This window comes from Varroa jacobsoni, unplaced genomic scaffold (genome assembly GCF_002532875.2).
Source record: "Varroa jacobsoni isolate VJ856 unplaced genomic scaffold, vjacob_1.0 scaffold_1024, whole genome shotgun sequence".
NCBI classification, from domain to species: Eukaryota; Metazoa; Arthropoda; class Arachnida; order Mesostigmata; family Varroidae; genus Varroa; species Varroa jacobsoni.
In genome coordinates, this window is record NW_019213926.1 from 1 (window position 1) to 22,228 (window position 22,228).

General features: G+C 46.1%; 1 protein-coding gene and 2 long non-coding RNA genes across 6 annotated transcripts; 2 read left to right on the top strand and 1 right to left on the bottom strand.

Annotated features, from left to right (window-relative positions):
• Nucleotides 1-185: 185 nt before the first annotated feature.
• Nucleotides 186-20,044, bottom strand: LOC111265913 (regulator of G protein signaling 2). Of its 3 annotated transcripts, none has more exons than XM_022842923.2 (5): nucleotides 18,938-20,044; nucleotides 14,925-14,983; nucleotides 7,847-7,971; nucleotides 7,201-7,406; nucleotides 186-1,114 (listed from the first exon to the last, which is right to left on the bottom strand). In XM_022842923.2, the coding sequence occupies exons 1-5, from the start codon at nucleotides 19,388-19,390 to the stop codon at nucleotides 1,034-1,036; spliced, it is 924 nt and encodes a 307-aa protein (XP_022698658.1). In that variant the 5' UTR covers nucleotides 19,391-20,044; the 3' UTR covers nucleotides 186-1,033. The 3 variants fall into 3 exon arrangements, with proteins under 3 accessions (XP_022698658.1, XP_022698659.1, XP_022698657.1); XM_022842924.2 differs by lacking the exon at nucleotides 186-1,114 and adding an exon at nucleotides 2,153-2,781 and having other exon boundaries at nucleotides 18,938-20,042; XM_022842922.2 differs by lacking the exon at nucleotides 186-1,114 and adding an exon at nucleotides 2,153-5,567 and having other exon boundaries at nucleotides 18,938-20,038.
• On the top strand, nucleotides 1,023-2,478 carry LOC111265916 (uncharacterized). The gene is made up of 2 exons (XR_002683752.1): nucleotides 1,023-1,098; nucleotides 1,543-2,478. It is a non-coding gene; the product is annotated as an uncharacterized LOC111265916 (long non-coding RNA).
• LOC111265914 (uncharacterized) lies at nucleotides 5,574-7,192 on the top strand. Of its 2 annotated transcripts, none has more exons than XR_015313245.1 (3): nucleotides 5,574-6,047; nucleotides 6,289-6,416; nucleotides 6,566-7,192. It is a non-coding gene; the product is annotated as an uncharacterized LOC111265914 (long non-coding RNA). The 2 variants fall into 2 exon arrangements; XR_002683750.1 differs by having other exon boundaries at nucleotides 6,611-7,192.
• Nucleotides 20,045-22,228: the final 2,184 nt, after the last annotated feature.

Genomic DNA, 22,228 nt, shown 5'->3' on the forward strand with positions numbered 1-22,228 from the left:
ATAGTACTAATAATTATTACCACTATGATCTCTATGATCGTTGTCATAGTTTTCCTGCTTTATTCCCCAACCTGTCGGCCTTAGTTATTTATCATTGCCCGCAACAGAAAGCTTCCTTATACAACGACAAACGTTAATGAATATTCTGCCTCTACTCTGTTTCTTCCACCTCTTCTCGGCTTGCATTTTTCAAACTTGTGTTCTTTTTCTTTATATATATATATATATATATGTCCCTCTACAGAGAATATCTAGTACTCCAATGCTGTCTGAAGTAAATACAGTAGCTTTGTATCAGTCTGTCGTGATTTTCTGAAATCTCCGTTCGTATGTACCCGAAGGATGGCACGATCCTATTCATAGTCCCATGTTAGCCTTACAATTGATTTCACCTGTGTTATATTTCGTCAACTCGATAGTTGTATGCATGCATGCCTGTCTAATTGTCGAATACGTGTCTATATGTAATATATATATATATGTATATATGCGCACTATATGATCTTTTTCGCGTTTTTAGCGGTTTGGTACCTCGTGTCACCACAAATAAGCTAAGTCGACAACGATCTACCGTGTTCATCATATGCGTTCGTTGTTTCGCTCTGGCCTTTTTACATGCACTTTGCTAAATCGAAGAACGGTATTACGAAAAAGTATTATTTATTTATGTTATTGCAATGTTTACGTTTGTGTCTATAACACTGCGCTGGTCTATGGACAGTCGAAAACAACTGGCCGGATATCTTTTTGGTAACGTTTGTTTTTAAACAATTTACGTTATGTCTAACTGTCCCGTCTAACAGAAGGTCTGTCTAGAAGGTCCCGGCTAACGAAAAAGCATTGCCGAATGCTTTTACTCGTACATTTTCGTCTATTATTTTCGTTGAAGAATCTAAAATTTAGGTTACATATTATCGATATCAAGCGGCTGGTTGACTCCGCTGTTATCGTTTCAGTGATATTGAATTAACGTAGTCGATCTCTATCGAACGTGCACCCCAATACTCTACCTCTGAGTGCATCGAACCTCTTCTTACGTGCGCGTTTTACGTTCGCTGATAGCTGACGCTCTGTCCGTGAAGCGTGCTACGTGGCCAGGTATTTGTTCTCTCGGCTGTTAATAATGAACCACTCGTATCATTAGTAATTGTTGTTTCAATGTTGCGTTCAGCTCCCATTCATATTCATAGCCATATTGTTAGTGACCTTGTCATGTATCAATCATATTAACGCGGCCTATTTGTTGCTGAATGTAGATATGAGCATATATGTGTGTGACATAATTTTTATGTATTTTCCACTTCTGTTACATTTAGTCGGCTTTTGTTGCTTTGCCAATGTATTTGTATTTTCTTTTACGCTTATAGTACTGTTTCCTTGTAATGTTTAATGCTTTGTTGTTTGTCGTTTTGCTACGCTATCGTTGATCCGTGCGATGGCCCTGCCTGGTTGTTTTCACTGGCTTCGTATTGCGCCACGACCCAGCACGTTAGTCATCACGCTAATGTTGGACTAATTTTTCCTTTATTGCCACTTTTCCAGATTTGTTAAAATCCATAAAACCCAAATCGAGTTCGGTACGTTGTCAGCGAAGCGTTAGCCCCCCTTCTGTACGGTGAATGGGGCGAATGAGCGGCATTGCTACTGTTAGTTCCCCTTAAACTACCCAAGATCGTAATAAAATCTTATCAAATAGAAGACAATCTGTATTGCGAACGCGGCGGAGCGAACAGCTAGATCCTGGCCGAACGAGCCGGGGTCATCACTTTAGCCTGACTATCGGTATACACTATATACCGTGTGTCGTAAAATTTCCGATTCAATAAATTGAGTCGTATATGCGTCAAGCATAGCTGGTAAATAAAGTAACAATCGGAGATCAGTTAAGAACCGAGGCTTGAAGCGTACGCCCCACCCGTAGCGTTCCCTCTGTGTAAATTTCGACCTTTCGTTTCGTCGTTGATCGCTACGTATCATCCTTGCTGTTCTCATTTTTGAAGAACAGGTGCCCGTAGTGTATTTGTAGCGGTAACCAGATTTGTCCGAAATTTCCATGTCCATTCACTTGGTCGCTTTGGATGATACAACAAATAATTTATGGGGAACTACTATGGACTTTTCATTGGACAGGAGCAATATAGAAATCAGCAGATTGATGTTTTTATCAGTCTTTATTTAAAGCTTGAAAATACTCGAGAAAAGATACAATGATTGTAAACGAAATAGATGTGTACATATTTGAATTGGCATTGTTCTCTGTTCGCATAACTCCTTTGGTGAAGTTGGATGAAGAAATCGAAGGTGAAGACATAACAAACGACTAAAGAGAAATAGGCGCCACTAACGTTATTATCAGCGTCGGAATAATTAGGTAATTATAAGATAGTAATTAGATATTCTAAATTAATATCAATCAAGCAAAGCAATAATTTTTCAGCGGCAATAATGATCATAATATTGTATTTGGTCTTTCTCTTCATCGTTTGTCTTCGATCAATTTCCAAATGAGCTTGTTCTTCGATTTCATCATCATTATTATTTCGTCACGCTATGGCGGAAGTCAGTTCAATTAATACTGGTCATCACTATGACTATGAATAGAGGGTAATACTTAGGAAGCTTGCGGCTTTCATTTGAACCGACGACTCAGGCCAGCCGAAGCAAATACGCCATTTGCACGCGCTTTCGGCACCCAGACGCACAGCCGATAACGACATGTCAGCGTCTCTGGAGCCGCGTATAGATACACCTTAACATTATCCACTCTCAACCCTCGAAAAACTGAAAGAGTAACAGCAGACCGAACAAAAAATACCGGCTGAGATACCGCGACATCACGTCAGTGTTGCCGATTCGACACATGAAATCTTCACGTAACTGTTACATCAATAGCGTTAACTCTGCTCTTCGGCCTCGTTGGCTTTCCGCTTTTACCTTCTGCCATATTCGCATCAAACGCCATGCTTTACATTATGGACATTCCGTTATCAAACCTTACGCCGCTTTAAACTAGAGCGCTCTGATAAACTAGATAACGCCAAACGTGTCATCCAGTCGGCTGATTAAGACCGCCTAATGTAATTTCAGACTATTTAATTAATTCAGTATAGGAAATGAACGACGAACAAATCCAGATCATCACACTGACATTTGACGGGAGTTGTATGTTTCTCACAATCGCAATGATCGACCTAGCAACACCATCTGCTCGGATTTATCTTCTCATTCTTACAAGCATTTGTGTAGCGTTCTCTCTCTCTCTCTCTCTCTCTCTCTTCATTCTTCTATATCTCTCTTATTTAGTTTTCTAGGTAAAACAACAACGTTTTGGCGACCCCTTTTGTCTTACACACGAGCACATTCAAGTACTCTATTATTATCACTATCATCATCATCATCGTTATCATAAGGGGGGTGGACATCCGCTTCCCACACTCCCAGGCTCATCTTTGTACTTTCTTCAGAATTCTCGTCCGAGGACACTGAGTGCCAGTGGCGTCAAAAATAGGTTTTTGATTGATCCAGAAGACCTTGTCTTTCTGTAACCTACCAGTAGTAGTGGTAGTTGTCAGACTTGAGTCAATCCCTCTGTCTGTATGCTTGATTGAAGCAATGGCGGAAAACGAATCACGGTTTGAAATGAGGGAACCCTTGGCACCAGCGAACATAACATATATGTAACGTATCTAGCGTTCGAGATGATGGTTTTATCGGATTTTTCAATAGTATGCGACGGGTATGTTATGCAGAGCTGTCACGTATGTGGAAACGAGCAGTTTTTACCAACTGGTCAGTTGATCGTTTCGAGAGTGACGTTTGTTAGATGATTTACACAATGCAAGGTCCTATGTACGTCTTATATATAGCGACTACATTACGTTGTTCATGGTAAATCGTTACTAAACATAGAGGAATGCAGGCCGTTACGGGAAATGCTCCGTGCGTGAAAACTGCACACTCGCTAAAACGTGGTATCCTCTACAATTGTTTCTCTTCATAGCGTCATTTGAATGATATGCGCCCGTCAGCTGTATGTCATGGGAAATAGACAATGTCAAAGTGATCCTGTTAATCTTATTCTCTTTATTTACTGTGAACATGCTGTTTGTTTTCCAACATTGGTTCTGGCAATTTTTAAAGGTCCTCGGACGAGGAATGATTTTGTAAGTTAAGCAAGATGACCCAGTACGTAGGCCACAACCTTATCGCATTTATATATTTCTACAGCTCCTCCGGTTACCCTGCCCCCCGAACATAAATCGTCTTCGGTGCCCAAACATATGTTACTGTATATAGATATATATACCCTTGTGTTTCGCTTTGTACTGCCGCCTATAGCGGCAGAACCCACCTATTTTCGCCACATATGTCTGCTTTATTCTCGTTTCCTTTTCTTTTAAATCTGTCATCTCGGATGGGGTAACAACGAAGTTAACTCGAACATCTTTGTTGCTCCCAGAATGCTCTAAATAACGTCGTACTGTCATATCATCATTGATTATTTACACAGTTCGTGTCTATGACGATTTTTTCCTTCCTTCTTTGTTTGCTTGTACACTCCTTCTGGTCCAATGCCGCTAAACATCGTTTCGAGTATTCGTAATAAGAATGGCAATAATAGTCATAAATTAGCATGTCTATATTATTGGTACATGTCATAAAGTCTTGTTTTTGATATACACATAGTTTTTTCTGCTTACTCCGGTGTTTATACTCGACACAACTCTCATCTTAAATTATCGCCACACAGCCTTTCGCTGTTATATATAATAGTTGTCATTATAGTAATGATAAATCATAAAATAATAATGCTTTCAAAAATAAACTTGTAGTAGTATCCGTCCTGCAAGATTGCTTTGCGGAGGGACCAACCCTGGAAATGTCCGAAGGCGGCCTCAGTGGAGGACAGCGAGGCAAAGCAGGCCTATCGTGGCCACCACGTCGTTTCCTTCATTAGTTGTGAGAGCCGTAGCTGCTTTCTTTCTCTGTACCATACTTCTTTTTCGTGTTGACTATCAGTATCTGTCCGCTGCTTGCTTTCTTCGCGTAATAGGAGCAACGAAACAACGTCGAATTGAAGAAAGATCGGCAGCGTAATTTTTCCGTTCATACGGTACGAATATACGGTCAGGAAAATACGAACAATCGTTGTAACAGTGGAAGATGATTCATTTTCCTTGTCATCCTTTCTTCTATCTTTTCCTCTACGGAGAGACATGTGCTACGTCATCATTACTGGAAATGCGGTAAACTCTCACACGCGACGGATCCTTCTATCTCTCTAGTAAACACCCAGTCAAGTAGCATATTGTTGTAGAACACGTATACCAGCGATGAATGTTGATTTTTTTTTTGCAGTAGTTATAGTAAATAGACGCCGTGTGTTTCTGACTGTGCCACATCCCATTGCTCAGCATTCTTCTCCTCTTTTTTTGTTTTTACTGCTTGAGCAGGTCCTGATAAAGATCGCATTGCAAAAAACGTATATAGGCATCCTGCTCCATCAGACCTTGGACCCGCCGCTGCGCCTGGTCGAACATATGTATATCCACATTGTCGAGATTTTCCTGTAATACAGACAACACGAACAGTAACGCACGCCATGCACGCAGGCCCGCAGGTCGACCCAGCAAATGCAGGCAGACGGCCCGAGAAACGGTTTCAAGCATCCACCGAAAGTTCAAACAGGATCGTACGCACGAACCGAAGTGTAGGCGAACGGCGTCCAGCGTGCGAACAACGAACCAAGCAAGCACTTTGTCGTTAGGTGTAGCGGTTACTCGTAGTCACACCAGCGGCCGCATAGATCCCACCACTCAATGTGAGTGGCTGTCTAAAGGATACTTTAGGAATTGACTGCTCGTTCCTAGGGTGCAGTAGTTCTCTTTCGTCGGGAACTGGTTGAACATTGGGGTAGCTAGCTTCGAGGAGAGCGAACGAGCCTGAAGCGCGGCCTGAACTCAACGAGAAAGGGTAGGCCGGGGGAACAGGAATCCCTAGAGGACGAGGACAAGCTAAGCCTTCCTTAACCACTACATCTAGTCATGGTACGTACAATTTCTACAACTGCAATTATCATTACTTTTCGAACAGTGCTATGGTAGCAGGCGGACGTATAGTACAATGTATTTCTTAATTAACTTGTGTTTCAGCTTCACGGATGCCGATTCTTTAATCAGTTGAAAAATACTTTAGAAGAAAAAGCTAATTAATTTCCTGCAGACAGCCAACGCGACAATCTGCATCGCTTCAAGATTAGATCTAACTGGTGTCTTAAACGTATTCTAGGTGTACAAACTAAATGCCTTATCGTGGGGTGGTCGAAGTAGTGCTGGAACCTCCTTCTGGAGAAATCCATTTGTTTTAGGAGTAGTCACTGTACTATCTAGTGCAGAGGCCTACACAAGAGTTTAGATGTACGTAAACATATTCATCGTTCCTTATAGAAACTTAATGTAATCATCAAACTGTGTCTCTGTTTTTCAATACGATTGGTAAATTCTTATAGTTTCGGTGTAACCAGGCTTCAAGAGATATTATGCTACTAATAAAAGCAAAGTTTCAGGCAAAACTAAACTCATTCACTTCACGGCTCTCAACCATGTTCTAGGGCGATAGGCAGATGTCTGGTTTTGATGCCACGACCCGGCTATTCCTCGCTCTCTTTTCATGCCCCAAGGACACAGAAGACTGACTGAAGAAACTTAGGGGTACCCAACATAGTCGAATGGCAACGTGTCTGCAGTATACTAAAATCGCAGTAAGTTGAGTTGGCCTGGGTTCAAAAGCTTTCGTTATGGAGGCCAGTCGTCTGAAGCAATGCTCAACGGCAATCTCAAACGTAAAGTTCAAAACCAGCTCTGGAAAAGTTAAGGAGTTTTTATGTAAACCGACAGATCGTGCCATCGAATCAGCAAGTGCAGTCTGTCGGACAGCGCGTCTCAGCAACGCGTCGCTTGCTAATACTGTGTAGCATCAATGTTCACATGTATTACCCAAGTTATTAATACCAGGGAAGGCCACTCATAGTATGATTAAAATTTTTCGGGCACAAGCACATAAGGCACAACGCTTTTTCGATAAATGTCAGCTATCAGCTACAGCTGCTTGGAACTACAATTAGCTGGATTGCTATTGGCTGGTACATTGTCCAGCGCGGTTGGCCGTAAGCAAAAGGTCCTACACGTCTAGCTATATTACCTGTATAGCGTTACGCGTGGAAGCCTCGAGGTTGACCTCCTTCGGTGACTGCACGGCAACAAAGTCCTCGAATATCTTGCGCGCCTTCGACTGGAGCTTGTGTGGTCGGGTCGACATCTTCTTGAAATCTTCGATTGCAAGCCAGAAGTCAATATTCTCTTCGCTGAATTCACGCGATAAGAACGCACGGAATAGCGCCAGTCCATCTGTCGTGTCGATGTAAAGGTTACACGCACATATACACGGAAAACAATTACGAACACATAAGAAAGTGACAGACGACCATGAATGTGGTTACAAGGCGTGAATTGCAAATAAAATCTGGCCAGCGATGGCGGTAAATATCTAAGTATATAAGGCCTAACAAATCATTGAAAACAATAGCAAAGCACTGAAACGAAGCACACGACAATAATGAAATGACTAGTATTTCTATTGATTAACTAGAAAGGTTACTATCGTGTCACTATTTACAATAAAAGCAGAAATGGAGGATTCCCGTCAAGGGAAAAAGCCCCGGTGTACATCGAACGCTTTTCGAATGGGTCCCAACCGCGCAGCCATACTCCGGAAAAGATTTAGTCAAATAAATCGAGGAGACTCTAAATAGACAAATAATGCCGAATTAGCCGCTACCTCTACTTACATTTGGAATTAGTTAGTTCTACAAAGGACTGTGCCCATTTCTGTGCCTCTTCGGGAGGCGGTCGGATCGACGTGTCTGTGTTCCTACGCCGCAAAAATCCCAAACGCAGTCGTACGTCTTGAGCCCTGTAATAGTAACATCGATAGTAGCATTATATTTTGTGGTTGTGGCGAGTAAATATCGTTGTCTGAACTCATAGGAGCCTATGCAATGCAAACGCAGTAGTGATGGCTATGGTTTCTTGTCGCCACCTTGAAGGCGATAAAGCGGATTCGGAAAAGGTAATGGAGCCTGTTTAGTGGTTTAGAGGATAGGATAGTAACCAAGAAGGCTCCATGTTTCTGCTGCCCACATGCTGCTTGGCCGCAGCAACGATCGCAAACGGTTCTCATGCAAGCTTCGATAATGCGCCCAGAAGAAGCCGCCGAGACCACCAAATAGTGAGCATTTCTAACAAATTAAGCTGCTAACGTTGTGTTCGTCGAAGAGTGGATATTAGCTTAAAATGAATACATTTATATTTTTCGTTTGACTTCAGATAGTGACACTTATACGCGTGGTAGCAAACACCAAGGCAATCAATCAACCCAGTTTTCAGAAAGCTGACCCTCGGACCAAGATGGACAAATTTGATTGATCTTATAAAATACGGTGGGAACGTAGGGGTAGACATGGGATAAAGGTTTGCGATTGGGTTGGTGCCCTAACGGAGAAAGGAACTCGGGCCTAGAAATCTGAAGCAGAAGTAGTTTCCTCGAAGCGCTCCTTGCTTTGCTCGTCACAGTAAAACACATAGCGAGCTCCCTTACGGCGCAAGCCCAACAGTAACTGAATCGTCTGAGTAATCGCACAAAGATAACGCGACTCACATAACGAACGGTAAATCCATCGATTCGACGCAGCTAAGTGAAATGTGTGCTGAACTTGTCGTTTTACGCGCTTAGTTCGTAGAGAAACTGATAGACGGACTCCAATGTTTTGTTTTATGACCCATTCCGCATTCTCCTTAGATTGTTAGCGAACTACTGCAAGGTTCTAGATTCCTAAAGTTTTGTACGTATTCCTTAGTGAACGGTTTGGGAATGATGCATAGGCGGCCTGACCTCACTGGCTCGCGGCTTAGCGGCGAGCGAAGAAAATACGCTGATTTATTTCTGTTCAGAAACGCATCGCGCCATAGCGTATCAACGCGAACAACTCGGCAATTACACGGGGAAAACGTGTAGCGAACTCGTCTCGACGATGATACGACTGTGGAATACGGAATAGCAACTATTGCCAGAGTTGGCATCGTAATAGAAATAACAGTGGAATAGGCCGTAACAAGGTAGAAGTGTTGGGTTGTTGTGTGACGGTGATCAGATTTGATACGGTCTGTTTCATTTATTCAGCTGATCGTTCAGTGTGAGAGGGAGAGAGTAGCAGGCTGAACAAGTTGCCGAGGGCATTTTTTTTCCGATCTTGCATTGCTAGGATCTATCTAGCCTTTTTGTTTCTTGGTTTCAACAGTTCGATTCTTTTGGAACTTTGTGCTTCTTATGTGGCAGGTGCCTGTTTAATGTTTCGGCGTGTTCTTCGTTCATACCGTCCACTATAGACATACACGGGTAGATACGAGATACGTGAGTGGCGTATGAGACCTATATTGCTTAGTTCAAATATACGTGTATGTATATATATATATATATATATATATACAGTATACGGTACGGAAGATGTGTACGGAATGGATGCACACGAAGGGATGTCAACATTGCGGCCTTTCGGCCTAGTGCATTATCCTACTCTAAGGGCTCACACCTTTCTGCAAATTTCGGCGAGTCGAAAGATACGCTCAAGCTACGCTGTCGCAGCTTTCCCAACGGGTCTGGTGGCAGCTGTTGGTCATCCTTTGAACCAAGACCTTCAGCCTTCTTGAGACTGTTTCGCCGCCAACTGAACATCTTCCTCACCTGGTCTTTGGAACTACACTATCCTCGTGCTGTGGCTGATGCTGCTGCTGATGCCCTGACTGGTATATTGTTTGTCGTGTGTTGGTGGCATTGTATTTTTTTCCTTTTAGTTATTCCTTCGCTTTTGATTTTCTCACGCACAGACACACGTCCACATATACATACACACAAACAGGGGCAGACGGAAAGCCAAGCTGGCTGATGTGACGGTTTGTGTCTCTTCCCGTCGAATTCTGTATTTTTGTTGCCGCCTTTGTAACGGACTGTAGCGTTGACGCGCTGTTACTGCGCCGTTATTACTTGTACCGCTAGGGTTCAGTAGAGCGTCCTGAGTACAGCTCTGTAATATTTCCTGGATGATGTCTTTTTGGTTGTACCCGCTGCTGCTGTCGTATTGGTAAAGTGGACGAGCGACAGGAGCGTTGGTATGTTACTGTCATAATTACGACTACTGAGTTAATTAAACAGTTACGACAAGGTAAACGTTGGTGCTGCGTTTAAGTGAATTTCTGCTGGTGCTGTTGGTGACACCGCTGGACGTGGTTGCTACCTATCGAAACGGAGCCTCATTCAACTCTAACCGGCACAGCTGACGCTTACTGATTGGCCGCTAGTATCGATGCTGCGTCGCTGAGTACGCATATGGTCATGCCGATCAGTATCGATGTAATTAGACCAGCTGTTATTACCTTGTTTGCGGTATGCTAGCCTGTCACTGTAGTTTGTTACTGGGCAACTCCCGGGAGACTGTGGAAGGTGACCGAGAGTCTGCGACCATAATCGACCTGGGTTCGGCTGGTCTGTTTGAAGCAGCGTTGGCGCACTAATAGAACTAGCACCTATTCGTCGCCGACTAGTTGCTAAGCCAGCCGTTAGCAGCTGCATCAACCGGTGGCTAGATTTCTTATGTACAGTCTGATGTTTGCCTGTATGAATATTTGGCTTCCTAGAGACTCAAAGGAAAGATCCGGCACGTTGGAGGCCCCTGGCAATCTGATTCGATCTGGTTGATTTGCGTTGCGTTTGGCTTGACAAAACTAAGAGATTAACTAGTCTAAACTGCATTAGTATATGTGAGAAAAGTGGTGACAAGCTATGGGGTTGAGTTTGCATGGCGGCCATAGCTTCTTTTGTTCCTTCTTGGGGTGTAATGGAAATAGCAATAGAAGATGAAGCAACTGTTCTCATTGTCATGTCGAATTGCTTCTGCAGAAATCGCGACGGAACAGCGCTTGTAATTACGTTGGAGGTGCGTGAACGAGGCGATCGTGAGGTTATATCATATTGTCGTAGGCGAACGAAGAAGAAGAACCGCTGCCGACGGTAGGGCCGCGGCGACAATCCTAAGTGTCACGGTCTCAGCGGTAACTACTTCTCCTGCACTAGCTGTTGTATTTGTGGCTGCTGCTACTCCTACCGCAGCGGTGGTATCGTTCGTGCTGACTATGGCGATTAGGACATGTGTATACGACGTCAGCTTCACACACCTCGTCATCCGTTCTGATCCAATGGGCTGTAACTAACATTACTCTTGCTTCTGCTATTTCGGCTCCAGCTCCTGTCCATCGTTTCTGCCGCCGTGACACTTCCTGTCTCATCACTCTTCCTCTCTCTGTTGCTGCCTAAATCAGGCCGAGTCGTCGATGCCCCGCCGGCTACTGCTATTACCATTCGTACGGCCATTTTATTGGAGCACTGTGGTGGCATAGCGTGACTTGCCGTGCTATGACAACGTATCGTTGTTTCTGTACTTGCAAACGCTAGTGATGTCAACGTTGTACTATTTGTCGTTGTCATGCACATCCGTGTGTCGTCATCGTCGTTTAATTTTAGTTTTGACTGCTGAACGTTATGAAGAAACGAAGAATTTATGCTGTGGTTGTTGTCCTGCAAGTCGACCCTATCGTCGTCCTGTTGAATCGGTACTCGTCAGGACACTGGCTCGCTTTACTTGGGATCTGGTCCATCGTGCTCTCATCATACTCTGCGATTCTGCTCTGGGAGAAAGAAGGGCCTTGCACATTCCCGGCCTGCCCACTCTCAATAATTACGAGGAGAATGACCACGATGGCGAGAAGAGCACAACATCAGCACCACCAGCTGCTCTGTTCTGTTGATCTGCGCCGCTGTTGTGGCGTACTAAGCTAGAACCTGCTGCGTGGAGTATGAGGAATCGAAGACTCTTGTAGCCATCGCGGCTATTGCCACTGCCACTTCTGTTGCAGCTGTACTTGATCGGACCCTTTGCGTCGTCGTTTTTGAAAACTCTTGCTGTTGCTGCTCCAGAAGACATCAGCGATAAAAGGATTCGATGATGGCTAGGAACAAAAAAGGACGGCCTTAACAGACTTCCCGCCTGGCAGGCCAGTTTGCTAACTGGTTTATCTGATTCACCTCATCATCTATGGCGAAGCCGGTTTTCTGGTCATGCGAGAGCCGCCCCTTGCGGCAGCTCGGACTTAGTTAGGGGCTCGCCCTAGAGTACTTTGCTTCGTTTTGAAAGCAGCTTGTAGTAACAGCGGTGGCAGGAACTTACAGCTTGGAACTTTGGTAGCTTGGTGACTGAACGCCTGCTTGCCTTGTTTGCCTGCCTATTTTGCTGTGTTGCCTCGCCGACTGGCTGTTTTCCCGTCTAAGTTAAATGATCGGTTAGCAGACCCGCTGCCGCAAGCGAAGGGCCGCTGCGTGATGGAGTCCAGAAATAGGTCACTCGACCTTATCATGAACTATATTTCCTTGGCCATAGCTGGCCATATTGGCCAACGAGTGGCTGCCCCCAGACAAGAACCGATCCGACCGACCGACCGACCGACCGACCGACCGAGGGGGCTTTTACTGTCGCCGCTGCCGTAAACGAAGCAGGAGGTAGTAGCGATGATGACGACGGCAGCGGTAGAAATAGCGAAGGAGGGAGCAGTGCCGGGGGCCGGCATTACAAACACAAGCGGCACCGGTGAGGATGAGGGACATATACTACGAGAGCGGCATAAAGAGGGTGCGAGTTGAGAAGGAGGATAACGTTTGGGAAAGGAAGGGGACGAGAAGCGGCCCAATAGAAGACGATTGAGGCGAACGACGAGAATAGACCGAGAGTAAATGGAGCGTTAACTCATTCAGGCGCGGTGGAAAATTACAAGAAAAAGAAGAAGACGACGTCGTTGCTGCTGCGACTGCTTCTGTTGGGACTCAGGAAGTAGCGAACACCAAAGCGGGCAGTGAAGGAACGAGTACACGAACGAATAGCGACGGTAGAGGACTCCGGCAGAGTCGCACAGGATCGTCGGAGCGACGCGCTAGAGAGGCAAGTGACACTCATTTGGGTGACAGGTTGCGCTAGTGGCCACGGAAGCTGTCGATGAGTGTTGACTATCTTTCGAGTCGGGGACGTACTGATCGAGTGACTTCAGAATTCCACGCTAGTCAACGATGGCTAGCTTACGCATTGTACAGGTTATAGTTATCGTCCATTGTAGAAAACTGCCTTGTTAGGTTGGCTGAACCGTGAGATGGCGGTCGTTTGCTTCGTGTAACCCCTGTTTAATCGAGTTCCTTCGGGTGGCTATCGAGGTCGTTTAGCTGACGTTTTAATCAGATGCCGAAAGTTAGTTGTTATTCCGAAAAGCGCATAGATGATAGATGGGTATATGCAGGAGCACAAGAGCGCGCTGTTTCACTCCGAGTAGGTGCGCCACAAGTGGACTTACCTTCCCGATACGATACAGTAAATCACCGCTATAGTGGAAGAGCAACAGAAGACACCCAACGTTGAATAGCACGTACCATAACAACACGACGAAGCCATGTTAGATTACGCATTGTGACGATGAGGGATTTGAATGTAGAGAATCAGATGACATACGCTTACACGGACCCAGTTAATTAAAAGGGCAGTATGCTTGTAGTAGTATGTGGAATGAATAGCTGGAGCAGTCGTAGCTTAAATGGTGAGCTGCAAAAACAGTAGTACACGTTATAGTAGAAGCTATTCGTCGTCGTCGTCGTTATCGCCGTCGTTTTTCTCATCGTTCAAGTTGTTAAATCGAATCAAAACGTAATTCCGGCTGTGGAATGGCACCATCAAAGTCAGGATTGACCGGGTTAGGGCTTAAGGATACAGGAGAACTGTGAAAAGTATGGCATGGTTATTTCTAAAGGATGCGGGTTGACAATGACGACGAACATCAGATAGGATAATGAGTGGGTGGCTCGGGTTTAGGTAGGAGCAGACACGAAAGTTCGGGGAAACAAGAGCAGAATCAACGTATAGAACAGTGATGGCATGAGCCGCTGCTGCAGCTACTGCGACTACTAATAATAATAATGGGACGAATACGATCTGGAAGCTACTCGGCTGGAAACTCTTCTACTTAGTTTCAAAATGGATACGACCTGTCTGTCTGTCTTGCTTATATGTTCGTTTGTCTGCTTACGAGTGTCCGTACGGGGCACTAGCAACGGCGGCGGCGGCGGCGGCAGCAGCGGAGGCAACGGGCTAGACGCTCGCGTAAAATGGGGAGACGTTCAGCCAACCGTTGCGGCTGTAGGTGAACCCCGAGGATCATTAGGAACACGAAACGTGCAATAGTTCGTGTGGCAAAATTCTAGTGCAACACCTTCTGCTGACCAAACGCAAGCACAAGTGGCTTGCTTCTGCGACTTGCTTGCAACTGGCAGCCTCTGCGTCGTGTTGCCTATCACCTTATGACGCGCTGGCAAACGGCGGCAGATGCCACATTAATTAAGCAAATTAAACGGGGGAACGAGTAGCAAAAGACACATGCATGTACATACACAGGCACGCAAATGGATGGGCAGACGGACAAATGGGCAGAAAGACAAATATACGCACGCACGCACGCACGCACGCACGTACGTACGCTTACGAGCAACAAACAATAAATCGGCTGATAGGGGTGGGTGTGAGAAATGCTGGAGTTGATCAGTGCTTCGCTGTTCCGGGAACGGGGATCGGAGGAGGAGGCGATTTGCGCGCTGCTATTTCGAAGTTATCATTAAGAAGAAGGGACGGAACTGGGTGATGGGGAACTGCGCCTTCCAACAAATGAACTGGACTGAATGGGGCAAGTTAGAGTAAAATGCCCTGTCGCACTCGGTGGGGTACTTACAGCGTTTTCTTCCTAGGCTCATCGCATGCGATATCGGCACTTTTTGTCTTCGACACGGGCTGAAAAGAAGAGTAATGAGCACAGGTGTTCCGTGATAGCGGTCGGTTGTAGCCGGTCTTATTTCGCTATCTTTCTTTCCTTTTCCTAGTTCAAGGTATATTAATACAGCAGTTGGTTTTTCTCAGCTACTACAGTTCCAATAGTTATATATATTGTTGTTATTTTTGTTGTCTCTGCTGTTGCTGCTGCCGTCTTTATTGCTAAGTCACACACCACCGTGACAGATTCTGATGCCGCTCTTTGTATTTTACTTTCGACAGTGTTCAAACGTCTATTGAAAGTATCAGAGAAAGAACCAATCGGACTGAACTTTAATTGCCACTGTTATTGCTGCGGAAATTTCGGTTGCAGCGGATACTGATGCCGCTGCAAGCGTTGCTATTCCAGTTTCGTCCTGTGCCAGTATTGATGCAAAGTCAAAATAGACGCTCATAGGTTAATTTGTTTGTTCGGCTGGCTTCGACTGTTCGTTGCTTCGTCTGAACACCTTCTAGCGATTCAGCGAGAGCTCTGTGCATTCGTACCTGCTATTGTTTGGCCCTCGGGACGCTCAGTTAACTGGCTCCGCTACATTCGAACAAACAGCAACAACAGCATTTGCTGTGATTTTGTTAGTAGCCACTGCTTGGTTGGCCGCTTTACTAGAGATAACGCTTGTACAGCATCAGTGAACGCGTCTGGTCTAGCTTGACTTAACGCAGCCCGGTTTCGTTTAGTCGTAATGTTCAACTCACTGAGAGTCCCTAGGTTGACGAATGAACAAAACTACCACAGCAGCTACTGCTACTGTTATCGCTTCTGTTATCTGCACGGTGTTGTATTATATGACGGTGGCGGCTGGTGCTGAACTACGGGACGATGGCAATGGCAGTGGCAAGGCGACGCATCAAACGCATCGCAACTCTATAGAAAACGTTTGCTGCTACTGCGGACGTTCTTTCGTTCACCCACTTACTCACTCACTTGCTGTACCTTTTTTGCTGTTACAGCAGCAGCAGCAGCAGCAGCAGCAACAGCAGCAGCGGCTTCTAATCGTCGCAGCAGTGGTATGGTTCGTAGTGACTTAGCGGTGCTGCTGCTGCTGCTGTTAATGGTGCTGGTGGTCGACAGCTCTCGGCGTTTGGGCTCTCTCAGGATGCTGCTGCTGCTACTAGCAGCGCTCTGCTTAGGGCACTCTTCTTCGCTCGGGCCCTTTTAGTTGGCGGCGGCGGCCGCTGCTGCTGCTGCTGCTGCTGCTGCCGCTGAATGAAAGAACAGGAAAACCAAAAACAGAGAACTACAGGCGGCAGTGGCTACTGCTGCTATTGAACTCGTGTCGATTTAACTCTGATGGCTGGCTGCGTTCTGTTCCACTCTGTTCGGCTGCGATAAATAGCGGTCTATCCTGTCTGACTGCTAGGCTGCTGTGCTCCCAGGCTGGTATTAGCGGTGGGCTGACTGCTGGCCAATACATGCAACTAGCTAGAGCTCCGCTCCGCTCGCTCGTTTGCTGGGCGCGAAAGGGGCGGGAGGGCGCCACAGCCGAAAACCACGGCTACAGTCAGCAGCAGGGACACGGTTGACGGCTAGAGCGTGAGCCAAGGGAGTGAGAGCAGACACACATGGAGAACGAACGCAGTCAACCGATCTCGCGCGGACAGTCGCAAGTCCGACATGCTGGCTGCCGCCGGACTGCGAGAGCCTACCACAACTGTTCTGACAACAGCAATGTCCAACTAGGTCCACTACCTTACCGGTACAACCTAAGACAGAGAGAAGGAACTTCCATGAGCTAGCAAGCAAACTTCCAACCACTTGGGAGACCCAATTTCAGGGTGGGGGCACTAGTAACGGGCCGTTTTTTTCGTTCGTCGTCCATGTGCTGGCTACTCCGTTACGTTTCCCTGCGGATGACACCTCCACTTATTAAAAGAGACGAAACAGGAGGCAGAGCATGAAATAGGCTTTAGGCCCAGTGCAAAAGAGCTATGTGCTCTATTTATACCCCCCAGGAACATGGGAAAGCGGAAAGTCGGACAAGAAGCAGGGTTGTGTATAGTATTGACTGAAAGAGTCTGTAGTGGGGGTAGTTTAAGCTGCTCGCTCGCTTTCTCGTTGGGTAGCTAGCTAGCCGGCCAGCGTTCACCCTCGCGTCCACTTTCCAACGGGACCACCGTCTACCGTTTACTCAACCTCTGTGTATATCTGGGTGTGCATGTGAGTGTGTGTATGTATGAGGGGTGTGAACGACTCACACAAATAGTCTTTCTCTGTCTCTTTCCTAGATGCACACCCAGACCCACATGTATACATACGCTGTACACAGCCGCATTGCCCCATAGCTCACGGTGACATCATAGCACCTTCACTCTTCATGCCCCAGAGTCCGAAGCTGCTGTCGTAAAGCGACGCGATCCCCGCCGGTTTAGCAGCAGGATGCCCTCAGCCGGCACCCGTCTGAGCTGCCGCCGGAAGAGGGAAAGGTACTGTTCTCTGTGCTGATTCTGATGATGTTGATGGTATAGGGTTGAGAGTCACGGCGATGCCGGTGACCCAACCTTTCCCAAGATCCCTTTCCTCCGTTGCACTCTCACACTGGGCATAATCTTGATGTTATCGCGGTTCGACTCACCGTCATGCGACCTCCAGCCTTTGATCGGGGGGATATTGCGAACCTTTTACACGCTCTGCTACGCTAAGCAGAGGAGGAACATGTGGTTCGCCGAAGACGGAAGGAAGAGTACCTACCAATCATCTTTAGTCGATGCAAATACGCTTTGCCAGAAACAACATGACGCCGACCAGCGGGAGAGTTCCCATGATGCGTCTGTACGATATAGTAAGCTTAGTATATTTGATATAGTAAGTCGAAAATGGAACTATGCAGAATGCGTCTGGGGGAGAGAATAGGACTGTTTGATATAAAGCGACGATTTTAGAAGCGAAACTCGAAAAGACCTTCTAATGACTGGTCATCAATCATTGCAACTATCTAACGTCATAATTTACGTCGGCCACCTTTTTCCGCATAGCAGCTACATAGAGTTTCATAGCTGAAGCTGGTTTTAATAAAAAAAAAAATTGGACTCCTATGAATACTGCCTATTCGGTCTAGCTCAGTTGGACGGAGAAGACGTTCGGATATCGTCTTCCCCTGTTATGCAGCTTTCACAAATTTGCATATTCGACACATGACACATTGCGATAGATTGCCAATAGCGCTTTATCTGTCGCCAACCCATAACCTTGCAACAAATGATACCGCGAAAACTACAAACAATAGTAACTGAGTCAGTATGCAAATACAACATCATTTGTGTTTGTTCCAGCATATATGCAGAAGTTATTCAATATCTATGGCAGAAAAAAAAATATATATGTGTGCAATTTGTAAAGAAACAACTTGTCATATGTACGTAACCAGCGCAAAATGCTAAACAAACTGCGTCGTAACGAGTTTTACACGAAAGTTGTAAGGGCAGATCATACGGAGATGCTTGCCTTTCCTAGTAGATCGCACTAAGCAAACCATAATCAAGACGCAAAGGGCGAGAGTAAGTGTAAAAGAGTTGTTCGCATTGTGTTATGCAATTTATCTCTACAACCCAGTTGCACAGCTGCTCAGATCCCGGGGTCGGCTCCGGGGGTACGGGCAACCATACCACCGCCGCCGTCAGGCAGTAAGCCAGTCAGCATGACCGCAAGTAACGCCATCGGCTGTGGCAGACAGAAAACACATGTTGCAAAACACAGAGAATAACTCCACATCACCCCCTCATAATAAAAGAGCTAGCAATAGCAGGAGTCACGTTCAATCCCGCAAATGCATCTCCCAGACATCCGCTGTATATATATATATATATATATTGTTACTGTTGCTGTTACCTCAGTATGAATTTATATGAGCATTCATATGGTGGTTGTGAGCGTGTCATAAGGATGATACGATTGTGAATGCAGAACTGTTAACTGACCTTTCGTAGAAAGAGTGCATGAGCTGGCGGTGTGACGCTCTGTGTGCGCTTGAGAAAATGCGACAGACGTGAGACGGATCCACTTGCGCACGGAATATCCTCGCCGGGTACGCCGCCGTCGCCTGATGACGCAGGATCTCCACCTAATTGACCATCGCATGAAGCCCGCGAACCGCGCTTTAGTCGCCGGGCGGATGCACCAGCGCTGCCGAACAGAAAACTACAGTGGTCCGATGGTGACAACGGGCGCACTGAGGTTATGTGGTCGCTTGACGTAGACAAGAAGTGCAACGATTCCTCGCTGATCGTGCACTTATGATTAAACTCGAACGCTAGTCCACTGGTCATGTAGGACGGTGTCGATGAGCACGACGCCCAGGATGGCGAAGACTCATCGTTCGTTGACGTGCCATCAATTGGTGACTGCACGGAACACGACCGTTCTGCACGCATCGCGAACTAGGAGATCTACACTTACCGTCTGGTTTCGGTGAAACTCGGTGCAAAGCTACGCAGGCGATGGAACTAGGAAACAGGTGATACACGCAACATACACGTATACACAACGCACGGGATTAGTTAGCCAGCGAGCCAGGCCCGGTCAGGCCAGCTCCAGCCAGCTGGTTAATGGAGCGGCTGAGCAGGCGGTTGCGCGGTCGCACTTTAATGGTTATTGCTTGCTCGTTCGGTGGTGCTAGGATTCGTTAAATCGGGAGTTCGTGTTTGGTGCAATTAGCGTACCGAAAGGGTTACGCACAACTATGTACAGACAACCTACGGGTGCATTTCACGTTGCACGCGTTATGTCATCCGCTCTGATGAAGTTTGCCAGCGCCAACGATGTGCTATCGTGTCAGGTGCGTACCGTGCTGATAATCGATGCTCTGGGCAGCGTGCCTGCTTTTCCGCCGCTGCTGCCGCTTACTAGATCATATAGACTTAGCCTCGTTGCTTGCTGCAGCTGGTTGAACGGTCGGAGTTTGGATCTCGGCCGTAGCTGGGAAAGCGTTGGACTATTGGGAGAGGGGGGTTGTCAAGGTGACGACGATTGGGAATGGCACGGGCGCGCACACGAGGTGGCATTACCGGCAGAGAGGCTAGTGTTCCAGCCCCCCCCCCCCCCCCTCCCGCCTGTTAGCGATGAACTATAATTATTACGCGCGACCGTCCTTCGTTTGAATTGCTGCAGCTACCAACATTGATGGCGTGCTTTAACAACACAGTAACACGACTTAGCAGCCAGGGTCTTAGCGGCCCCCGATTTCCTTTGGTAGCGAGATCTTCACTCGCCATTCTGGTTGTCCGGGAAACACCGCGCACCGTTTCCACCGTTTTCTCTGCCGTTCGTTTCGGAGAAAAATGGAAAGCGGATTTTCGTAAAAGAACAATACGCCTGCAACGATTTTTTCATCTTGCCCTTTCTTTTGCAGGCTGGCGGAGCTTCAAAGAATCAAAAAAAGTTTAGGATGTGTTGGTAATGGCAGGCAGGCATCCAGTCAGAAACCAATCTTTTCAATGTGAATGCAGACTCTGCGTTAATGGCCAGAAAGTCAAAATGGCAGCACTGGTTGAGCGTCACCACGAGTCATTTTCCAAATTAGAGCCACGTGCCTCCAGAAGGTGGAAAGACCGCCAAAATTAAGGCACGCGCAAACAGGTGGGCCTGCCAATTCGAATCGACAACAAAATTAAAGGCCAGGTAGGGAGCGCAAGACAGTCGGAAAGAAAAAAGAAATGAGGAAGAACTTCTCAAACGCCTGGACTCACTGCTAGACTGTACTGTCGGCGTGTATCACCGTTCAATGGCGTAACTTCAGCGCTACCATTACGTAGACGTTGTGAAGTTTAGCGTTCTCCAAAACAGTAAGGCGGTCAGCGGCGAATCGCCCTAAACCTCGTTGCTAAAACCTCGTAAATACGCACAAACCTCGCAGCAAATACAACTGCGTAAACGCAGACCCATTTTGACAGACGTATATGATATACAAAACACGACACAAATAATATTCAGATAGTCAAGCACTCAGAACGAGCAGAAAATAGTCAAGACGCTACAATCAGTGTGCGTGCACTGATTCTAATCAACAATTAATGTTGAAGACCGCAACTCTACATATCCTGCTTACCGGTGTTACTGATGCCGGCAAGGCCGTTCCTATAGAGACACCATAGTGCTCGTCACTAGGACCTCGATGTCACGAAGACAACACGGTGCATGAGCAGCTTAATTGACTCATACACAGCGGGTCAGTATATTCAAACACACAACGGTGAAAGCGATACGATCCGGCTACTCCAGATCACGCTTATCAACCTAACAACGGCGACCTCAGACAGGCTCGCCAGCGGCACGGACTATGTCAGCCTGTTGCAGCGAAACAGGCCGACAAACGGCACAGATCATTTGCGAACTACAGACCTGCATCGCTGAAGCTACTCAGCTTGTCATCTTCGGTCGCCACACGGGAGTGGATCCCACTCGACGCGGATATGCGAACAGATGCACGAACGTCTACAGAAGATACTAGTTTTAATTCATTGTTAACAACAGCAAGATAAAGAAAGCAGCGTGACGATCTAAGCAGCAAGATTGCCCTGTGCTTATATATATATATATATATATATATATATATAGGTCTAAAGTTTCGTAAGCAGCAATTTAAACGAAAGTGCGTCTTGACAAACACATTCATTACTAAGATAAAGTGGCGTCAAAAGGGTTATTGAGCTATCCGAAAGCGATCTGAAACGAAGTACTTTTTATTGTTAGACCATTAGGTAAAATGCTGTCCGATAGATATACAATAGACTTGGGCTCACAAAAGTAAGTGTAGTCAAACCATTCGACAAATAGAGTGGTCCACGTTTTTTTGCAAACCATTATAAAATAACTATGATTATTATAAAAACCGTTCAAAATGTGGGCCATACTTTTTTCTTAGTGTACAAATGACAAATTTAACACACCGAAACTTAACTAATAAATCAAACTAAATAGACAGGTTACCGACATAAATTATTCTACGTGCTAATATCATCCTTAGTTCATATGGGATCTCCACGTTTCTGCTTCTCACCCTTGACACACTTCAAACATATAAGGGAGATTAAAAAAAATCGTTCGTGTCGACGCCTGTCTGACGACAGGGACATTGAGGCAAAAAGAGGACATTGTTCCTAAAGCCAGTATGTGTGTACGTACTCGGAGAATAATGAAAAAAGGCCGAGTAAAACACTCTGTTTTGAGGAGCCTGACCATAGCGGCTGCTGAACCTACAATGACTAGTGAAC